Source organism: Vicia villosa, linkage group LG5 (genome assembly GCF_029867415.1).
Source record: "Vicia villosa cultivar HV-30 ecotype Madison, WI linkage group LG5, Vvil1.0, whole genome shotgun sequence".
In the NCBI taxonomy this organism is placed as follows: domain Eukaryota; kingdom Viridiplantae; phylum Streptophyta; class Magnoliopsida; order Fabales; family Fabaceae; genus Vicia; species Vicia villosa.
This window is the reverse complement of record NC_081184.1, coordinates 145,369,868-145,393,337: the sequence shown is the minus strand read 5'-3', so window position 1 is coordinate 145,393,337 and position 23,470 is coordinate 145,369,868. Positions and strand designations below refer to the sequence as shown.

The window sequence follows — 23,470 nt, the reverse complement described above, 5'->3', positions numbered from 1 at the left end:
TTTCGAAAGTTCTCATTCTCGATTCTATCTACAAGAACAACAAGTATATACTTCCATTATTTGAGATGGTCGGTGTTACATCCACCGAGAAGACATACGCCGTTGATTTTGTTTTCATGGAGTGTGAAAAAGAGGATAACTTTAGGTGGACATTAGAGGAGTGTCGGTCACTTTTGAAGGAACAAGTCGAGATACCTAAGGCCATTGTTACGGACCACGATACTGCGTTGATGAATGCGGTGGCAAAGGTATTTCCTTCCTCTAATGCATTACTTTGTCGATATCACATAACATGTAATGTGAGGAGTAAGGTTAAACCCGCCGTAGGGACGAAACAAGTTGAGATTGAAGGTGGAAAATCGGTGAAGCCTAATGTGATTGTTGAACAAATAATGGATGCATGGATTCGTATTGTAAATTCTTTGACAAAAGAATTATACGTCGATTTCGTCATTCAATTTCAAAAAGTGTGTGAAAAGTATCCTGATTTAGTGAAATATGTTGAAAGCACCATTCTTGATAAGGTGAAGGAGAAGTTTGTTTGTGCATGGACTGATAATGTTCGACACCTTGGGAATACAACCACCAACAGAGTTTAGTCGACACATGGTAGTTTGAAAATTTGGTTGGCTAATAGAAAGGGTGACTTGTGTCGAGATTGGGACACCGTAAATCTCATGATTAAAAACCAACATAATGAGATACAAACCACATTTGGTCGGAGCATTCCAGTGTTGGAACATCGATTTAAGGACAACATTCTTTATTCTCAATTGATCGGCAGTATGTCTCGGGCCAGCTTAAATTATATTTTTCACGAGGCCAAACGAGGTGAAACTGTAGATTCCGATAGCGTAAAATGTGGTTGCACTATTTCTAAAACATATGATCTTCCGTGTGCTTGTGTTATTGCTAAGAAGATGAAACTAGGTGAGCCAATAAGAATGGACGAAGTTATCCCTCATTGCAAAAAAATTGGTTTTGATGATGATGGTTGCATTGAAGGAGAAAAATTGAATATCTCTATTACTTCCAAATTGGAAGTGATACAAGAGAGATTTTCGAAGGCCGATGATAACATGAAACTCCATATTAAAGAACAATCGCAAAAGATTGGAAATCCCGAAATAACTGACATGAAACCGCCTTCTCAATCGGTTAAGACAAAGGATGCTCCAAAGAAAGTGAAGCCTACACCAAATGACAACCCGACTACACAAACTCCTTCTTATTGTGAGCACGTCGATGAACATTTTCTCGATTCACCGACTCCTAAATCTCAAAAATATCAAAAAATTTCAAACAAATGAGCTCGCATAAGCAAACCACCTCCGACACTTATTCCTCTGAAAATTCCATTCATCGAAGAGATGCATGAATTCAAGTAAACATGTAGGATGCCAAGATGTGGTCGGATCTTTTTGTTGATAGGATGCACGAATTCGAAAGATTGAACAACATTGAAAAGGAATTGAATGCAAAAAATTCAAAATTGGAACCACTAATAGATTTAGTCGGCGATAGTTCTTTTTATTTGTTTTGAATTTTGAAAGGGTAATATAGGCACTATTTAACATTGCAATATAATCGATTTTTGTCAATTCTCAATTCTCATTCTAATATTGTTATGCAATTCAATTCTGTTATGCTAAAAAAACTAACAAGAAAAGTTTCGTAGATGCATTTATGGAAGGTTCAAAATTTGTAAACTATGGAGTTTTTCCATAGACACAACTACGAAAACAAAATATTTTAGTTCTTTTCGGGCACATACCTATGGAAAGTTCCGTGATAGAAAATGGGTGGTCCATGTTCACCTAGGTTTTCTATAAATTTGGGGTTTCTTGTGTTGTCTTTCACACAAACACAAAAATGCCTCAATATGATGTCAACATCCGTTGGTATGTCACAAGTGTCTCCTACTCCGACGGCAAAACACCCGGTCGGAAGTTCAAACTCAACGATTACACCTCGCTCGATGATATCATTGACGAAATCCGCGATCACCTACCTTACTGAGACGAACGAAATGTTGTGAGGCTCGAGTATCATTCGCCTTCAGTTGACAACGGAGGGAACGTCGTTTACAACAACTTTGAGCTCAAGAACTGAGAGGATGTTTTGGCGATGTGGCGAACATTTTACGACTTCAAAACGAAAATCCTGCTCGAGTTTGTAGCAACGATGTAAAGAACGGTCAAGCAAATCTTAGAGATGTGCAAGCGTCCACCGGGCCATTGAAATGTAAATTTAATTTGTAGTTGAAATCAGCAAGGTAATGTCGATTTTATTCTATAAATGTTGTTTTTATCGTTGCAAATGTTTTTTTTCTGGTTTTTGCATCTGATTTATTCCGTAGATATACATACGAACATATTTCGTAGATATACATGCAAACTCCGTATATGCACCTACGGAACGTTTTCACACTAAATAAAAAAATGTGCTTCTAAGGATACACCTCCGAAAAACAGAGGGACAATTTTAGAAGCACACATGGTGCCTAAAAATCCAAAGGGTTGTAATAAGAGATTCTCTAAAATTATGTATATTTGGCAATAACACATCATCGCCACTAATGTTTTTTTTTAAATCTTGGTATTCGGCCTTGCGACCGACTAATCCAAGGGGACCAATCTCACTGTCCATTTGCAGGAACCCCGTTTAAAGTCAGAATAAAACTATGTATGGACTAACCCCACATAAATTATTTACACCCCGCATAATTCGAACTTGAGTCCAGTAATGTTATTTACATTTGAAGGAGAATTAAAATACAGAGAACCGTAAAAGAAAAAAAATAGAGAAATCAAAATTGGACAACATAAAACTATACACCGTAGTTACTGTTCACAAATATAGTGAACAATAACTTTTTTATTTTGACTTTTTTTTATAATTTTTACACTAAAGTAAGTTTGGTTAATAGTATATAAAAATTTGGTTAATATAGTTCAGAGTTTGGTTATCGAGTATTCTGACATCAAATATTAAATCTTACATAGTAAATCAATTTTGGTTAATATTATGTATAAAGTTGGTTAATCCAATTCATAACTTGGTTATTGAGTTCTCAAAAATATAAAAATATTAAATGGTAAAATAAAGTTGGTTAATGACATATAAAAGTTGGTTAATACATTATAAGTAAAATAAATGGTTAATGATGTACAATTTTATCGTTAATAATATAGTTGTGAAATTAGTTAATGACACATTTTTATATTTTATTAGATAACGTTATTTAATAAAATATAACAGTATATGTAACATGCGTATGTAAGTCAGGTATGTTATGAGAATCCTAGGTAACTAGTTTATACAAATAGTTTAGTCAACAAACACTTCATCTTTGTCTTGTAGCATTTTGATTATGACTGAATCAAGACAAGACAAAAATATCAAATCAGTGTTACGCAACTCATTGAATCTCGCTTTCATTTCTTTTAAATGGATGAGCTCCTGTTGACGGAAGAATCACTGGTTGCTTACAGAATCATGGAGGACAAACTATCACTTTCCTCTTCCCTTTCTGCTTCTGCTCCTTCTTCACTTTCAGAGAACAACCATTCCAATCCATCCGATGCAGTTATTTTCTTCGGTCTCAGTCTTGCTCTTGGAATCGCTTGCAGACACCTTTTGCGTGGGACCAGAGTTCCTTATACTGTTGCTTTGCTCATCCTTGGCATTGCTCTTGGATCATTAGGTTCTCACTTTTCCCCTTTTTCATCATCATCATCATCCTCTACTACTACTACTACTGTTATTATTATTATTACATCCTTTAGCGTATAATCTGATTAAACTATTGAGATTTATGAAAGTTACTTCTTGTATTAGATTTAAGAAATTCAACAGAGTCAAATATTTGAGGACAAAGTTAGTAGTATTATTATTGTTGTTGACTTTTTAAAACAACTTGTGGATATGAATGATTTAACCTTTGATTTGTGTGGCTGGGGTGGTTGGTAATGATTGAGGAGAGAACCACAACCAGGATATATTGTACATTTATTGTGATCACGAAATTTTTGGATTTTTAGGAGGCTTGTGATTAGAAAAGTTGACTTGTGTGAAGTTTGGATAAACAACTTAATCAGAATTTATGATGAATGCTTTTTTCTGTAATTGAGGAGATCCAAGGAAAACTTTCTATATATATGTGTGTGTGATATAAAGTCAACCGAGAAAGATATTTTTTGTAAATTCTTCTAAACTCTTATGCGGTCACGAACGCGTTGCGGTACGCGGTTTCAGTTGGTATAGGTGCTGCGATACTGATTGCGGTCATCACGGTGTGAATTAACTATAATTTGTTCTTTATCATAAAAAAGATGGTATCGGTATCGGGACCTTATGACACCGTTTTGTTGCGGCCGTTTTGGCGGTAGCAGGGACTGTTTTTTAAAACCTTGCACTTATGTCATAAGATAAGTCTAAGTAAAGTATTTCAACTGTCATTTTACTTTGTACAAATGAGAAAATTGGATCAACTTTTCTATTGGTAAAAAGGACAAAAATTGGAAAAATGAAAAGTAATTCTATTGTTAGTAATTAATATGTTTAGTAGGAAAACATGAAGATTGTTAAGTAGTTCCATCTATTTACTTTTTCATTTTTATCGAATAACTTGATTGATTAATGGTTGATTTTTAAATAGAATATGGTACTCATCATCAGCTGGGAAAGATCGGGGATGGAATTCGGCTTTGTAAGTTTCAATTTCATTCTAGTTATTTTGAACTTTTTGTACTTTCCAGTAAAAGAAAACAAGGCTTCTTTTTTAACCTAAGGAACTTTCATCTTCACTTATTCTTTTTTTAAAATGATTGAAGTAATCATTATTTTTAATATGCAGGGTCAGAGATTGATCCAGAGCTTCTGTTGGCTGTTTTTCTTCCTGCTCTCCTTTTCGAGAGCTCATTCTCAATGGAAGTTCACCAAATTAAGGTTTCTTTTCCTTAATTTTTCCATGAAAACTAACTCATTTATAGTTGCGTTATAAAGTGATGTTGCCGTACTGTTATGGCAGTTCTTGTCTCACATATGTTTCCATGCATTGGCACACTCTTACATGTCTGTGTATGGACTCATTCAATTTGGTATTATACGAACTCTTGCATACTTATAAGGAATTTTTGTAATGGTGCATTTTCTGCTGTTACTTGAAAACCGTGCTATCTATTATAATGTAAGTCATGACATGTTGACTTATTGACTGATATTGCATCACAAGATTTCCTTATTCTCAATTTGTTTTTGACCAAGCACAGAGGTGTATTGCACAAATGATCTTACTAGCTGGTCCAGGTGTTGTGATTTCGACCGTTTTTCTTGGAACTGTTTTGAAGGTATGAGAAGCGACGTGTTTAGCGTTCATCATTTGTGTCATCCGATTACAAGTCATAACTCATTTGTCATAATACAGCTTACTTTTCCATATGACTGGAGTTGGAAAACATCGCTGTTGCTTGGGGGACTTCTGAGTGCAACTGATCCGGTTGCTGTTGTGGCCTTGTTGAAAGACCTTGGTGCCAGCAAAAAATTAAGTACAATAATTGAAGGGGAATCCTTGATGAATGATGGGTATTTTGTTTTAAATTCATTGGCGCTTATTTTCACTAACGTCTACCATTCAGATGATTTACCGAATTTGCTTAATACCTTGAAGTTGCACATTATAACAAGTGACTATTTCTGCACGTGATGGTTCTTTTAGGTGTCTTGTATTTTGCCTTCTAGAAAGCTTAATCTTTATTCTTGTCCAGGACGGCTATTGTGGTTTATACCCTTTTCTATCGGATGGTTCTTGGAGAGACCTTCAACTCGGTTGCCATAATCAAATTTCTCGCAAAAGTTTCACTTGGAGCGTGAGTATCATCTACTTCTCTATTGCATAATGGCAAAAGTTATGTTTACTTATGTGATACTTTGATCGGTTCAGTGTAGGAATTGGCCTTGCTTTTGGGATTGTGTCTGTTTTATGGCTTGGGTTTATTTTTAATGATACAGTGATAGAGATTTCTCTAACACTTGCTGTTAGCTACATTGCTTACTACACTGTAAGTTGCTTTCAAACTTCAGTTCATCTTTTAGTATTGAGAGATTTATTTCTATTATGAATGCATCTTTTGTCAAGATGAGAGGTTATATCTGTTAAAATCACATCGTTGTAATGTGTTTTTTTCTGTGTGGTATTATTTGGAATCACTTTCGTACTTTAAGCATGGAGAAATTGATGGCCCAAAATCTTTTATAGGCTCAAGAGAGCGCGGATGTTTCTGGTGTTTTGACAGTGATGTCATTGGGAATGTAAGTTAACCTCTAGCACAAAATATCTATACCCCTTCGAAAATTTGGTATTAAAATCTGTCTACAGGTTCTATTCTGCATTTGCAAGGACAGCTTTTAAGGGTGAAAGTCAACAAAGCTTACATCACTTTTGGTATGCCTCTTACTTGTCCTTATGCTTAGACATCGGTATCTAGAGTTGGACAAGAGGCAGTATTATTTTGTGTCACTCATTTTCCATTATTTTGTTTTGAAATATGAAGCATTTTAATCCTTTTTTTATTTATTTATTTATTTTCCAGGGAAATGATTGCTTATATCGCTAATACATTAATTTTCATTTTAAGGTAAGAGCTTAGTTGGAATCTCAAATCATAATGACTCGACTTGTGAAACAAGCTGTTAATTTTCTGGTTGAACGCAGTTTTGAGCTGGTGTAATGCATTGTTACTAGTATATTACTCTCGTTGATATACTCTTATCTTTGTTTTGTAGTGGAGTTGTTATAGCTGAAGGAGTACTTAGTGATGACGCAGTTTTCCATCATGGTAGTATTCTGTTGAATCACTTCTTAAATTCTCTTGTTGGTTAAAGATGCCCTTGGGTTATATTCTTAGATTTCATTCATTTGGATTAAACCATACCATGAAATACAATTTGTTGCTCTTGCTAGCATCCTCATGTTACTTTGCATGAGAGGAGCTCTTACAGAAATCTTACCTTATTTTACGGATTTTAATTTCACTTTGAAGTTGATTGATGGTAAATTGTATTTTCAGTTTGTGGTTTCCTTTGATACAAGGCACCTTATACAATGATAGGGCCAAGGAAAGTCAAAAAAATTACAATATTGATCATATTCTTTTCAACGAGACAACTTAATTTAGATACTTAGATAATCTTATGTTTTCTAGAAGCACTTGCCAATGTTGCTTGCCTTCTTGTTATAATACTCATGTTTACTATGTCGAAAGAAGTAACTACAAACTATTGGTTCTGTTGTAGGAAAATCATGGGTCTACCTCGTACTTCTCTATGCATATGTTCAAGTGTCTCGATGCATTGTAGTTGGAGCATTATTTCCCTTTCTAAGATACTTTGGATATGGTTTGGATTGGAAAGAAGCTAGTATTCTTGTCTGGTCAGGGTTACGAGGAGCAGTTGCGCTGTCACTTTCTCTATCGGTTAAGGCAAGTGTTTGCATGAAGTCATCATTGATATTCGTGTTCATATTTTTGTAGTATAATCTTTAATTCTTATTGTTTTTGGTTGGTTTAGCGTTCAAGTGGAAGATCAATTGAATTGACTCCAGAAACGGGAACAATGGTATGTTTTGCAATTTATATTAGTAAAACCCTTGTAGCAGTACTAGCAACTGATTCTCTAGCAGTAATGTACTCCTTCCAACACTTTCTTCATGATTGTTGAACTGGTCCCACTAAATAGGAAATGTAGCCCACATGATTTAGTGAGAGTATGTTACTGGTACTTCTCGATATTCATGGCTCTGTTCTATGATTTTGTAAGGTCACTACAACTATGAATTTCTCGATACTGACGTTGTCTGTAACTGATTGAAATGTTTTTTATCGTGCAGTTTGTTTTCTTCACCGGTGGAATTGTGTTTTTAACACTTATAATAAATGGTTCAACCACACAGTTCATATTACACTTCCTTGGCATGAATAAGTTATCATCAGCTAAGGTCAGAGTTCTCTGAATCTTCTATTTTTAGAATGTATTCTTGTTATGAGAGATGAATCTGTTTGATATCTCATATTTTTAGTGTTGTCCTAATGCATAAGTTTTTATCTGAATTCTCTCTCTCTCTGATCCATGAAAATACCTTGAAAATTTTCATATATCCATATAATTTACTTCTGTATACTGTAGTGATTTTCTATTTGCAACTGTGTTTTGATAAAGTAGAAAATAGACAGAAAAGAGCTCTAAAAGGAAATTCTAGTACATGTTCTATAACATAGTGTGTAATGCCAATGTTACAATGGCCTATGAATCCACCTGTGCTTTCTTTCTCGCTTATCATGGTACTAGAGTCTCCATTCTAAATATTATTAGTAGGATTCAAAATACTTCAATGGTTGTCTGCATATTGATGGCACATGCTGGTGCATAGATGATTGTTTCTATGGTCCATGTGTGTTTTCTTTTTCTCACTTAACATTCTTGGTATCATAGCTCAGTCCTAAAAGTTGAATGAGAATACAGAATACTTCAAATGATAGACGGAAAATTGATGACGAGTGGTGATCCATAGATGATACAAAAGTGATGAGATTTGATCTTGGACTGACAGAAAAAGGTAGACGCGGTCACTAACTTGGCTGGAGAGGGGCATGGTAGATGGTAGCCACTGCTAACAGGAAAAACTAAGATTCTAGTGTGCGAGTTGATGCGAATCCAATATGAAGGAGAGAATCACTTGATGGAGACACCACCAGTTCTTGGTGTAATAAATGCTCAGAGGAATGAGAATGCTCATGGTTTCTGTTAAGAGTCCCATATTAAAAATGAGTTTATAAGTGAGAGGCATCCCTTACCTTACAAACTGGTTTTTTAGAGATTAGTTAGACCCAACCTAAATTTTAAGAGTTGCAACTACCGTCATGTTCCTTCATTTTGCCTTTTCTTGGCCATTAGTCTAGAAAGCCAAAGTAAAAGATTTAACACCAGAGTCTCGGCAACAGTGAGTAGTGGAGAAGAAATGTACAACAAGTGAGAAAAATTGATGGACTATATAATCAGATGGTATTAGTATAACTTCATCATGAGCAATAAACAAAAAAATTTGACAGATACCTATCAGTCTACACTCAATAATTACTCGCTTTTTATTTGGTATTATTGTTAATGGTTGGTAGAACGGAGTGAATACCTTTTCTTCCTATCTTCAATGACGCAATCCTGACAATGCTGAAAGTCATATCCATGTATGCATCAGGAAAATATGTTTTTTTTTCTTCTTTCTGAAATGGTATTAGCAATTGGTTTTTATGACATGTATTATTGATACCACTTTATAATATAGCTATATAACTATTAAATGCTTGTAAATTACATCGAAGCAAAAATATATACATATTACCTTGTTATCAAGTTATAGTTGCTATTGGTCCTCATGTTTTCCTTATGTAATAACAGAGACGTATCCTTGAATTTACAAAGTATGAAATGGTTAACAAAGCATTAGAGGCTTTTGGTGAACTTGGAGATGATGAGGAACTCGGGCCCGCTGACTGGCCCACAGTGAAGAGATATATTTCATGCTTAAATGACATTGAAGGTGAACGTGTTCATCCGCATGGTCCATCTGAAAGTAATAGTAACTTAGATCCTATGAATTTGAAAGACATACGAATACGCCTTCTGAATGGTATGTGAGCATTTACATTTGTTTCGATTCTAAGAGTTTTTACATTTATAAAAAATCTGCAAGTGCTTTACAAAGTTGCTTCTGTTATCTCATGTTAGTTTTTTAACAGGCATGCACACACATGGACAATTTCACATATGATGATAGTCTTTTGATGCCTTAGTCCTTTGAAAAAGCTCTTATTTGCTGATAAACTATGAATTTAAGAAACCATTGCTCATATTAGGTGTCCAAGCTGCTTACTGGGAAATGCTTGATGAAGGGAGAATCACCCAAACAACAGCTAATATCCTAATGCTATCAGTGGAGGAATCAATAGATTTGGCTTCATCTGAGCCCCTATGTGACTGGAAAGGTTTAAAAGCTAATGTTAGCATCCCAAATTACTACAAGTTCCTCCAGTCAAGTATGTTCCCACCTAAATTAGTTACATACTTCACTGTGGAAAGGTTGGAGTCAGCATGTTATATCTGTGCTGCATTTCTTCGTGCCCACAGAATTGCTCGACAACAATTACACGACTTCATAGGTAATAGTCTTCCTTTGTATATTTATCTTGACAATACTATTTCCAGTTTTCTATTTATTTACTCGACATATACTTCTGTAGGTGACAGTGGCGTTGCTTCTGCTGTCATCAATGAAAGTGTTGTGGAGGGAGAAGAAGCACGAAAGATCCTAGAACATGTTAATTTAACATACCCACAGGTTTTCTTGTTAAACATACCTTTCAATGTTTTAGTTGTACCGTACTCTATTTCGATTAATCCTAACAATTTCAAGTTGGTTAGTCTTTTCTCTGTATAGCAGTTTAAAGTTCGCAGTGCCTCATTATTCGGTTATGAAGGAGTATTAACCAGTATTTTTTTCTTAGGTTTTACGTGTTGTAAAGACAAGGCAAGCAACATATATAGTACTAAATCATTTACTTGAATATGTTCAAAACCTTGAGAAGGCTGGGATATTGGAAGAGAAAGAGATGCTACACCTTCATGATGCTGTCCAGGTATCTAGTGGTGTTATTTATTTTTGGTTAATCTTTTATTTGATGGTTCACTCTTCTGAAATTTATAGTTGGATTCTTCGTCTATTAATTAATACATTTATTTTCAGACTGATTTGAAGAAATTGCTCAGAAACCCTCCTTTGGTTAAGCTGCCTAAAATAAGTAATATACATCCTATGTTGGATGCTCTGCCACCTTCAGTCCGGGGACCGCTTGTAAGCGGTACAAAGGAAACGATGAAATTGCGTGGCTTGACCCTTTATAAGGAAGGTGTCAAATCGAATGGTATTTGGTTAATTTCTAATGGAGTGGTGAAGGTATTAAGTTCTCTCGGTAGGAAGCTTATCTTATACTTTCTGATTGTGTGTACATAGAATTTGAAAGTTGCTGTTTTTCCAGTTGGAAAGCAAGATGATTCAAAGCAAGCACCCATTTTATCCAACTTTTACTCATGGGAGCACATTGGGTCTTTATGAAGTGCTGAGTCGAAGAGCGTATATTTGTAATGTTGTCACAGACTCGGTCGTATTCTGCCTTTTTGTTGAAGCAAGTAAGATAATTTCATGTCTCGAATCCGACCCTTCAATGGAAGACTTCCTGTGGCAGGTATGGTTTCATTATTACTTCTACTAGTTTGACATTAATGGCTTTTGATGGATCTTGTCACTGCGTATTGAAATTCCAAAATGCATTGTCTATGAAGTTGATAACTCTTCAGCTCAATGGGGATTATGTTTTTTTAATTTTAATCTAATACATTTTGGTGATAGTCATACAATACAAAAAGTTTATCATTTGCAGGAAAGTGTTATTTTCCTTTCAAAACTATTGCTTCCCCAGATATTTGAGAAACTAACTGTGAAAGATTTAAGAACTCTCATTGCTGAAAGATCTGAAATGAAGATGTATATAAGAGGGGAAACAATTGAAATCCCTTATCATTCAGTTGCATTCTTACTAGAAGGATATGTCAAAACGCAAGGTTGTCAAGAACTGGTAAACGCACCAGCGGCTCTGGTTCCTTCGCCTGGGAATCGAAGCTTCCAAAATTTGTCAGTGTCAGGTACTAAGGAAGCTAGTTTTATTCATCAAGGATCTTGTTATCTGGTTGAAACTAGAGCAAGGGTAATTGTGTTTGACATTGCTGCGTTTGAGACTGATGCTGCCCTTGCTAAAAAGTCAAGTTCACGGTTATCACATGTCGCGGATCATCCTCATAGATCTTTCCGTATAGAACATAGTGGTCTTATGAGTTGGCCTGAACATTTCTACAGTCAGAATCAGCATAAACTGAGCTCTGAACAACAAACCAATAGTTTGTCTGCAAGGGCTATGCAGCTGAGCATATATGGGAGCATGGTGGACATCCCTCGTCCGGGTAGAAGTTTGTCAACCAATCGCACTAGACCATCACTTCAAAGTTTGTCGTATCCAACCATTGTGCCACATCAAGGTCGTCGTCCACTTGTTTCAGCCAAATCAGAAGGAGCAGCAACTGACAAAAAGAACATTGGAGTGAAGTGGATCACGCAAGATGTTACAAACCTCCCTTCGCAAAGCACGGATCGGAGAGTACATCATGAAGATGATTCAAGTGATGATTCTGCTGTTGAAGAAGATATTATTGTGCGGATTGATTCACCAAGCACGCTATCTTTTCGCCAGTCTTAAGGGGGAAGAGGTGAAAAATCTGTTGTGATTATCTGTTTGTGTAATGAATGAATGTTGCTTTTGTGTCAAGAACATGATACATAGGAAACAGGCCATTAGATAATTCCATGAAAACTTTACTGTTAGTCATGAAAGCTCTCAAACTTTGTTGTATTTTAGAATAAAAATTAAGCAATAAATATATTTGGAAATGGTTTGTCCTAAGTTTTTTAAATTTTTTTCTGAAAATTTATTTTAAAATTAGAAACTAAAGAACATCTTCAACTTATTCTCATTGTTTGTATAACTTCTTTAACACCAACTTTGTAAATAAAATAAAGGGATCTTTAAATTTGTACATATATATATATATATATATATATATATATATATATATATATATATATATATATATATATATATATATATATATATATATATATATATATATATATATATATATATATATATATATTTATAGTCACCTTGGTCTTTTCCGTTAACTTTTAATTCTTAATGTTTAACCCGTTAATTTTTAATTCTAAATGTTTAACGTGAAACAATAGTATTGGTTGTCAACAATAGGCTTTATTAACTTTTTTTTTAAAACTAGTAACAAACCCGTGCGTTCGCACGGGTTCTGGTACGTGACGCGCATTTGTTTCAGGTGTATATTTTTTAATAGAAAAATGTGTGGTACCCGTGAAAAATAATAATTAAATGTATAGAAAAATATCTGGTATCCGTGAAAAAATAATAATAAATGTATAGAAAAATGTCCGGTACCCGTCAAAAAATAATAATTGAATGTATAGAAAAATGTCTGGTACCAGTTAAAAAAAAATTGAATGTATAGAAAAATGTCCGGTACCCGTGAAAAAATAATAATTGAATGTATAGAAAAATGTGTGGTACCCGTAAAAACATTTGGATCAATAAGATTTTTTAATACAAAATACAATTTTATTATAAAATATGTGAATAATAGAAGCTAAAAAAATATGATAAAAAAATAGAAGCTAAAAAAATTATGAATGAAAAGAGTATAAGAAAAATTAAAGAGAAATCTTATGAATATAAAAAAGAAAATAATATTTAAAAATAAGAATAAAAGATAGGAAGATATATTAATTCATTAGGAGTAGAGATACTTAAAATATTTTTCTCCGTAATATCGTAAAAAAAAATTTATAGATTTATAAAGACATAAACTATTATCCTATTTCTGGAGCATTATTAAGACTAATGGCTATCCTAATGCAGATTGGTTAGCACAGATTGAACTGACACAAGAAAAAAAAAGGATAAGACTGGTTAGCACATATTGGTTCAGAGCTCAAGACTTATGCAATTGATATTGTTATGACAGCTATGGGTCCACATGCTACAACTATGGGTCCACTATTATTTAGGGTGTGTTTGGATTGGCGGTGGATAGAATTGATTCTGAGAGAATTGAGTTTGGTAGAATTGATTTTAATAGAATTGAGTTTACAATAATTGATTTATGTTTGGATACAATGATATAGAAGTGATTGTTATCAATTAATGTTGTTTGGATAGTTTTAACAAAATTGATTTTGAATTGTATAATTACCAAAATGGTAATAAATTCTAGTACAAATCAAAAAGAAAAGAAGTAATTGATGAAAATTAAAGAGGGTAAAGTAGGAAAATTTAAAAGAGCTGTAATAAATAATATATAATAAATGTAGAATTGATTCTACTAAACTCAAAAGCTAGGAATTGTAGCTTCTACTAGAATTGCTTTTGGAGTATGAGAATTGATTTTGAAAAAGTATCCAAACAAGAAAATAAAACCAATTATCAAGTTGAAGTGGACTAAAAGTGCTTTTGGGGCTTGTAGAAGCCAATCCAAACATGCACTTATTCTTTATGTATTAAATTGTCATAATTTAAAAAAATAATAATTTTGTTGAAGATGTAAAATCATGTATTATGTAAAATTAAGTATTAACTTATTATAAGTAATTGTGTTTGATGTTTATCTTTAATTGGTGTATAATATTCATTACTTCCTATTATATAATTAGTGTATTTATTTTTATTAGACCCGTTTGACAAAAATTAAGATAAATATTAAGATGAAATATATTTTTGGTACGGCTATTAGTTTAATTAAAATTTTAAATTTATTCTACAAAATATGATATACATTGAAATTAAACATGGTTTAAGTAATTATAATAATTAAAAAATTGAAACATCAAGCGAACTAATTTTATTTAACAAAAGTCAATATATTATATAATAAATATTGAAATATTGAAAAAATATGTTATTTTATATAAATTTTTGTTATTGAAATATATATTTTCTCTATTTCTTTCTAATTTTTTTTTATAAATAAAATATTTAAATAAGTATCAATTTTAGAGTTTAGCGTAAGAATATTATTATTTTATAAATATCACTTTAATTTTTTGTTGGAAAGAAAGAAATTAATGTAATTAAATTATAAATAGTGAATTTTATTAAAAAAGATAATTAATATCATAAAGAATAATAAAAGTTATTAATATTGTAACAACAATTTTATTTTATGGTATAAATGGAAGAAAATAATAGTAACGTAAATTTAAATGTTAATACTATTGATTATAATTTTGTTTATCTTTAATTTATTTTTAATTTATATTTTCATTTATTATTCAGTTTTTTTTTAAATTAATTTTTCATGACCTAATATAAATTGTATATGTAATATATGTATTGTATTTAGGATGTAAGGTGATATGTGTTTTCAAACAAAATAATTAATATGTAAAGTTGAAGAATAGATATTAATTGGTTCGTGTAAAATATTTTTAATCCTTATAATAATATTTTGATGCAAGTTGGAAGGGTTGGACCAACTTTCTATGTCTTTCAAATATTGGGAAGTGTATGGCTAAAGATATGTCAGTGGTCATAATATCACCTAATATAATTAGATGTGACATAATTGTGAAATCAGTCATAGTCTTTATACTAAAAGCAACATAAAGAATTTTAGTTAGGGTAAAAAATACAAAGGTTGGTGTTGTATAAAAGGCTGATTTTAAATACAACTTTCAATACATTAAATTAAATATATTAAAAACATGATATTATAAAGTGAGTAATTAACTAATGTTCATTAAAAAAATATAAATAAAAATAAAAATTAAAAAATTTGTATTCATTTAAATTAAAAATCAAATACATAACTTTTCAGATATTCTATTTGTTTATATGATAGATTAAATTGATTTTGAATCTATAATTATCAAATTAGATATTAATGTATATTTTCATAAAACATCAAATAAATTTATTAAATTATTAATAATTAAATATAATATTTAAATAACTTTTACTTTAAAAATTCAAACATTATACTTCTAACTAAGTTAAATCATTTTTAGATCTGTTATAATGTAGTAAGTGTTTCAATGGTTCAAATGAACCCTGATAATGTCTTTCAAAAAGATTAGTTAGATGAGTCTATATGAATAGTCATGGTTTAGAAAATAGTCCATATGTGACAATACCTTGCTAGTGTGAGCTGCAATATACTGGGACACGTCTTTGCACTACAACTTGTCTATTTTAACTTTTATATTTTTCACTTTTAATAATAATAAATTATATTTTATTATATTTCTTATTTATTAAAGAAATAAAAAAATAAAGTGAAATCAAAGAAAAATTAATACATTCAATCCAATATATATAGAAAGAAATAACTTTAGAAATGATCAAATAAATGAATTTATATATTTCGCTTTATTTTCGAAATAGAATATCACAGAAAACAACTCAATTCATTGAAACTAACCAAAAGTCATCCCTCCCTAAGATAGTTAACTTTATCTTCTTCATTTTGACTACTTGTAGTACCTATTACAGCTGTGTTCAAAAGTTGGTAAAAATTTGTTCCAGATGTCAAAAATAACCCATAACTTCCTGTAGTAGACATTGAAAAACCTCTCAAAATATCAACAATGTGACTGATCAATGAGCCTGTCCTTCCGTCCTTCCCATTCAGAAGGCATAAATTTGTCCTTCCCAAGCCTATATTTTCACATAACTCAATAATAAAAACCTTAAAAAATTATTCAAAAATTGTGAGTTTTACTTACTGTATGTTTGTACATGAAACAACACCTTAGTTATAATTGTAATACAAAAACTGAAAGTAATGTAAATTACCTTAAGAAGTTAGAAACCGATAGATCAAACCTAAAGAACCTGGAAAAAAAGAGTAAAGTTAAAAACCAAATGAATCTTCTTTGGTATCACATATATGAAAACATCATTGATATTTTTCACATAGAGAATGAAATATTCACAAATTAGTAAACACCATAACTGCAACAATCAGTAAAAATCACATATTTGTCATAGAATTAACATTAAAACATACAACGAAAACCAAAAAAATAATTCAAACCAAAATCCTTTTTATTGAAGAAAAGCATACTAACATTATGCTGGTTGAAAATAATTCTGATTTCCATTATTATTATGGATCTAGAAAGGAAAAGGCAAATCAAGAGTGTTAGTTAACAAAAACATGTCTAAAATTATGGAAAAACATGTAAACAATATTGTTAACCAAAGAAAAAACATTAAGCCAAACACTATTTATCATACCACAAAGAAAATATATGTTTAAAAATTAGTTTTAAAATGACTATTCATCTAAATACTGAAAATCAAAAAGTATTAACTCAACCCTAAACATAAAAAGGAAATATTGAAAATGCAAAATTTTAAAATTGAAAGAAGTAAAATACCTTCCTGAGGCTGGGGGCCTTCAACAACAACCGCTTTGGTGTAAAGAACCGGAATCTAGAGTCATTTATAAATGTTGTTGCGGCATAAAAGAATACAAAAAAATCAGATCCGATGTCAGAGATTATCGCTTGTTTCTATTTGATTTTAAAAAAAGGAAACAGGAAGAAAGGGGAAGAAGGAGGAAGAAGTGGAAGGAGGAAGAAGGAAGCAGTGAGTGAGTGAGAAAGAAAGAGAGAAAGAAAAGTAAAAGTTTGGAAAAAGCAAAAGCAATGAATATTAGATTGTTAAGTTGAGTACCAAAAAGCAATGGAAGGATGTGTTGGAAAAAAAAAACGCCATGTGGAAGCTTGTGAAATCAGCAGGGCAAATTGGTCTTTTCCAGACCAATTCATTTTCTTATATTGTAGATTTTATTTATTTGTTTTTTGTCGAATACTAAATCGTTATATCTTGGAGATCTATTAAATCTTATGGTGAATTATCAAATTAAATTTTAATAGACTTTTCATCTTCTTTTCCCATTCCCTTCTTCATATCCATCATCTTTATATATTTTCATCTAAAAATTTAGAAATTTCAAATTTAAAAGTCATCAAAATCAATGAAACTATCTTCAGTATGTTCATATTTAAGGATTTTAATTCAGCTAAAACATAATAAAATTTGTTTCGTTAGGAAATCATAATTGATCGAAGATTGGAGATTGCAAAATACAACGGTGGACTTGAGTTTTATATGCAGTGAAAGAGGGACTGACCTACAAGGTTAGTACTCAAACGCTCAAATTAATATGTGAGTAAGATGAGTGAATGAAGTTTGAATTTGAATTATACTTGGAAAGTGACACACTTCCACTTTATATAGTCGAGTGGTTATACACCCCCTAAACTTCAGCCTTAGGATGCAGGGAACCTCAGGATGGATCCTGGATCTGAATTCCTTGTGCTCTGACCCAGGATACTACTTCAACATCGTGAGTGACTAGGTGAAATGTTGCATTCTCTGGGTTGTGGCTGTTAGATCTTTTGACCGGCCCAAAATAGTTGTCCTCCATAAAGAGTCCCGTGCATATTTAATCTGCCATAGGAACAAGAATTTAACCTGACATCCCATATATATTTTATTAATTTCAAAACTGCCTATGGACAAAGTTGGGTAAAAAAGAACAAACAAAATTTTTGATAATTTATTATAAATTTCTGGTAATAGACCAAATTTTTTGTAGTTCATTTTAAAATTGTCGGTAAAAAGTAATACATTTATACTGAAAATTTTGAAAATTTCGGTAAACATACAAGAGTTTTTACCGGAAATTTCGGTTAAAAACTCATGAAATTTATGATTTTTAACGGAAATTTCAAATTTTTTGGTATTTTTGCATATTTTTTCATAATTGGTGTAATTTTGAAATTTACGGTATTTACTCATACTTTATGGAAAATCGGTAACCTTATGCAAAAGCATAATGGTAAAAGCACACATATTGTGGGGGTTCCAGTATAACACGATGGGTGACATATTAAATTCTCCATAGAAATCGGGACGAAGAATAGGTGCATCAATTTATTACATAAATATTGGAACCAAAGTCACTTTCTAACGGGGAATGGATCATTTGTCTACAAAGAAAGTGATGTGTTCCAAGAGGAACTTTATTTGAAGAAACATATGACCACCTTCGTCAAAGAGTTAGTTACACCAGAGTGTCATTCTACGGGATAAAACCTCAAAGAAACACTTGAAACGACTTGTTGAAACCCACATGCTAATGGACATCATTACCAAGGAAGATAGGAATGTCATTTTTGTTGAGCTCTAAGTGTTTTTACGTTTCAACTTCAATTTTTGTTATCTACAATACCCTTAACTTTAATAGTTGTCATGTGATGATTCGATGAAGAACGAGGAAATAATTTGCTAAATAAAAAGGGGAATTCGAGCTGCCCTAACTATAGGTGGTCCTTCAAACACTTCACACTTATTCTATGGCCCTTCCGGCCAAATTCGCAAGGGGGTCGCCTCGGGGCCTGCTAGAGATTTTGGCATTTTTTACACTTTCTAAAGGGCGTTGTGTATGCCAAGTCCTCCAACGCGTGTCTTTTTTTCTAGATCAGGACCCCACACTCTAAAAGAGCACTAATATTACCTTTCCAACCTGAGCGACAAGGCTCTCGAAGTGGAGTTGTCGAATCTAGCATATTACACTCGCCGAGCTTCTAGCGCCTTGGCCATTGGTGGGGCCGATTGTTGGGATGAACTTTTATTCAACCAACATCATAAATAGAGACAACTACTTAAAGAGAGTGTTTGTAACCTGCCACTTCAGCGAGATACGTACCTCTAAGAAGTACAAAAGGCATATGTTTCTCTTATCGAGATAGGTGATGCCATGAATGCCTTCAATCTCTCTGGCTAGTTAGTTGATCAAGTAAAACCTTGGCGAGGGAAGTAGCAACGAAGGATAAAGCTCTGACCTTCACTTAGGTCACTTTAACTGCTACGAAGGCATCTCTTTGTTGTTCAAGAGGACCTTGAAAGCCCGCACCTTGAGAATGTCTCCTTGGCCCCAAAACTAGTTGAATCGTACACTACAGGTCTCACAACTGTTTTTGAGAATGCTTTACTACAAGTAGATAATTTTTACCCTTTTTGCATATTTTGAAGGAGCAAGTACGACCGAACCAAATAATTAAAGATATAAAATTTGTTTCGATAAGAGATTAGTTGTGTCCTTATCCACCTTTTTTTGGTGTAAACGTAACACATTTCATTGAGAAGTGTGAGTGTATAATTTGACATTGAGATGTTTCTTTTACGTGATTAAGGTGTATGCGTTTGATCCCACATTATTTGCTCTAGGATTTTTGTTAACTTAGAAAGTTTTCACTCAAAGTTTATTGGACGTCTATGGGGCCATGTGTAGCAACCTGCCCTAAAAATGAAAGATTTTAGAGTCGCCACCTATTCTGAAGGGCGAATAGGAAACCCTACGCAGTTAAGAGATTCAGGTAAGATACTATATTCAGGTCGAGGGAAGGTGTTAGGCACCCTCAACCCTTTCCTATGGCTTTGAATCTAAGGTTAACAGTTTTACGGCTAAGAGTATTAAGGTAAGGTTTATGCTTTCGAGGGTTAAATAATTAAGGGAAATGAAACGGGAAAAAATGAGATTTAGAGGGAAGGGGACTCGCCTTGTTGCCAAGTGCCTACGTATCTCCTTAGGGAGAATCAGAGTCAACGTAGTTCGGGGAACGGGTTGTACGCCCTTAAGGTTTGAAGTTTGATTTGATATGGGTTTGGAGCCTTTTTGAATGGCCTATCGTAGTTGCGAACGAGGATGAAAATCCGTAGTTTGATATTGAGGTTTTGAAAGGTTTGAAAAGTGTTATGAGGTTTGGGGCGTACAACCCTATTTTAATTTTGCACTATTAACCGCAACGATCAATAGATTCGATCGTCATAGTTAACAAATTTGAAATTGTATCGTTACCAATTTTAATCAATTGATCTGATTATTACTAATAACGAATTAGGATATATTTTTTTTATAATTTTTAATAATTAGTTTGTATCGTTACCCCTCGTAATCGATTAATTCGATTAAAAAGAATAACGAATTAAAGTTAGAAGAAGAAAAGTTAATCATCACAACTAATAAAAATAGTTGCAACCATTTAACCGAATATGATTTAATTGCATTTTAATTAAATAGCATTTTAATTAAAATTATTGTTGACCATAGCGATTAATCGATTTAATCGGCACGAACAACAAATTAAAATCTTTAATATAACTATTATATAATTATTTTATTAAAAGAATAATTATTTAATAATCAATATATTAGAAAGATATTTCAATCAAAATAAATAAATAATTAAAATTACTTGAATTTATTTAAGGTTATAATCCTGTGTGGTGATTATGAGGGTGTATGATATGAGTATCAATTCTGGGTGTGTTGGATCTAGGGGACTGGTGATTGAATGGCCAGATCTGAGGGGTACATGGTGGGGTCCTGGAGCGCATGCACATGGGATCATATGAGGGAAATTCTGAAAAAAAAATATAAAAGGGCCAGGGATCGAACCCTGGACCCTTGGGGTAATCAAGAAGCACGCGCGCCAGTTCAGCCATTGCCACTATGCGTTAATAAAACGCATCCATTAGATTATATAAAAAACAAGAAAACTAAAAAACCAACGCGCGCGAAATTCAAAACTGGCGAACCAGACAACGCCAGCTCATCATCTTCCCCACCAGGTTTGTAAAAAACCCCCATAATTTAGCTACGAATCTGCTAGGGATTCGTTCGTAGCAAGAACACCTGGATAATAGCGAATCCACCATGCTTTAATATGAATCTTTCGCACCTATCCCAAACCCCTCGTTTTCACCACACGAATTCATTCATGTCCTTATTATAACCTAATTTTACCTCTAATGAAAACCCCCAATTTGAAACCCTAGAACTCGCGACGGCCTCCAATGGTGATTCAAATAAAACACGCCCATAAACAAAATTAATGCATCACGAATGTTCACAGCATCAAATACAAACATAGTATACCATTAGAAACCTATGGGGATGCATGAAACGAGCCAATCGATCCAATTTTTAGAGACTCTTACCTTGGCTAATTAGAGGAAGTTCTGGGGGTGTTGGTGCAGAGTAAGTATCCAGACACGTTCCAAATCACTTGAGGAACGTTTTGCACTCCTTAATTCTTCTTGAAAATGCTTGATTCTCTAAAACCGAATCCCAAGTTTTTGATGAAATTTTGAGTTCTTGCACTATGCCTCTGATCAGGATTGGCAACCCCTTATTCGTGTGCATAGCTTCAGATACTTATAGGCAGTGAATTAGGTCAATAAAATAGTCCAAAAAGTCTTTGAATCCAATCTTGCCAATCTTAAGAAATTTGATTTTATTCTCCATTCAAAACCTTCTATTTTTGCTTTATCTTATGCCAATCTTCTCCAATCAATTTGTCACGAAAATTGTATTATATTTTGTCATTAATGTGATTGAAATTGATCCATATGCACTTCTTAATAAAAATATTTGATTTTCCCTTTAATTAAACTATTTTAAATCATTTAAAAATGAAATAAAATAATATATAAATTAAATAAAAGGTAAAATTCATGGCATATGGTTTGGATAACTTGTGGAACAAGTTTGAGTCATAAAACGTAGGCCCATTTGCAAAAAGATTCATTTTGGACCCCTTTTATTTCACATTTTGTCCTCTAAAATTACCCAACTTTGATCAAGCATATCTCACTCAATTTTTAAGCCATGAAGGAGTTCTAGGACTTTTTGGAAACCTCTAGATGTCCTCTATAAGCCACTTTGGAACATATTTTCCATTTGGAGCTTTTATCTTGATCATATCCTCTTTGCCAAAAAACTGCTTTTGAAGGATGCTTTAAAATGACCTGTAATCTTTTGCATCATACCTCTCAGATGAAGCATTTCTAGCCGTGGCTTGTGAGAGACAAAGTTGTAGGGAATCCAATTTCCTTCAAAATAGGCTTTGAGTGGGGGATTTTTGATGTTCCATGTGAAAGTTATGCCCGGTCAAAGTTGGGTTGACTTTCTCCTAAGAAACCCTAATTTGAACCTTTTTGTATTTGTTCATCTCTGAGTTTCTATTAATGGAATCATGATCAATCTTTGATCAAATGATGGTTATACTCTTATTCACTTTGTGTTGACCCAAAATTGAGAGTTTTTGACTGTGCTTTGATTATGGTTGACTTTTAGGTCAAACCAGTTGACTGTGGGTTACCTGGACCATTGAGGGAGCAAAGCTTTGGATTTGAATCTTGAACTTTGAATCATTGTGAATGGAATATGGAAGGCAAATTTTGGGGTATGACACCATGCCCGACTAAGGGTCTGTATCCCTTCTCCCAGGTGAAAACCTGGTATGAGGTTGACGTGTGGCAGACCCACCGTAACCTCTAGAGTGGCTAGCTACCAAAAGATGGGTGGGCCAGTTATAGACGATTTAGTGGTTTTGCCACTTTCTTTGTGTGTGTGATTTGCGTCGTGGGATTTTAATTTATTTATTCATATGTTTGTGGTGTTTATGACAACACCCCTGAGACTTTGTGTTGGGGTCTCGATCTCTTTGATTGTACCTCGGGCTCGTCATTACCTTTCACTGTCACAAAAAAAAGAAAGATATTTTCAGAAGGATGTCTTGTTCATTAAAATAGAAATATCGTAGTACATTATGGTGAAGTAATGCATTATACAAAGAAGCAAAACATAATGAGGTTGTAAACATAATCAGGTGGACCTGTTATCGCTTATTCGTCTTGATTTTGTAGCTCAT

At 33.0% G+C, this 23,470-nt stretch overlaps 1 protein-coding gene across 1 annotated transcript; it reads left to right on the top strand.

Moving 5' to 3' along the window:
- The first annotated feature begins 3,307 nt into the window (after positions 1-3,307).
- Positions 3,308-12,580, top strand: LOC131602976 (sodium/hydrogen exchanger 8-like). Its single transcript, XM_058875212.1, has 21 exons — positions 3,308-3,706; positions 4,661-4,711; positions 4,859-4,950; positions 5,274-5,351; positions 5,429-5,586; positions 5,769-5,870; positions 5,945-6,062; positions 6,260-6,312; positions 6,380-6,445; positions 6,594-6,638; positions 6,787-6,839; positions 7,297-7,481; positions 7,570-7,617; positions 7,889-7,996; positions 9,454-9,685; positions 9,912-10,214; positions 10,296-10,393; positions 10,560-10,691; positions 10,799-11,008; positions 11,091-11,297; positions 11,493-12,580. Exons 1-21 carry the CDS (start codon positions 3,451-3,453, stop codon positions 12,360-12,362), a joined length of 3,465 nt encoding a protein of 1,154 aa, XP_058731195.1. The 5' UTR covers positions 3,308-3,450; the 3' UTR covers positions 12,363-12,580.
- Positions 12,581-23,470: the final 10,890 nt, after the last annotated feature.

What these genes read in the sequence shown, in the direction of transcription:
- LOC131602976 (XM_058875212.1), top strand. Translation starts at nt 3,451, where the DNA reads ATGGATGAGCTCCTGTTGACGGAAGAATCACTGGTTGCTTACAGAATC. An exon ending in ACAGTGATGTCATTGGGAAT is followed by an intron (nt 6,313 to 6,379) that starts GTAAGTTAACCT and finishes ATCTGTCTACAG; the next exon opens with GTTCTATTCTGCATTTGCAA. An exon ending in TGGAAGACTTCCTGTGGCAG is followed by an intron (nt 11,298 to 11,492) that starts GTATGGTTTCAT and finishes TATCATTTGCAG; the next exon opens with GAAAGTGTTATTTTCCTTTC.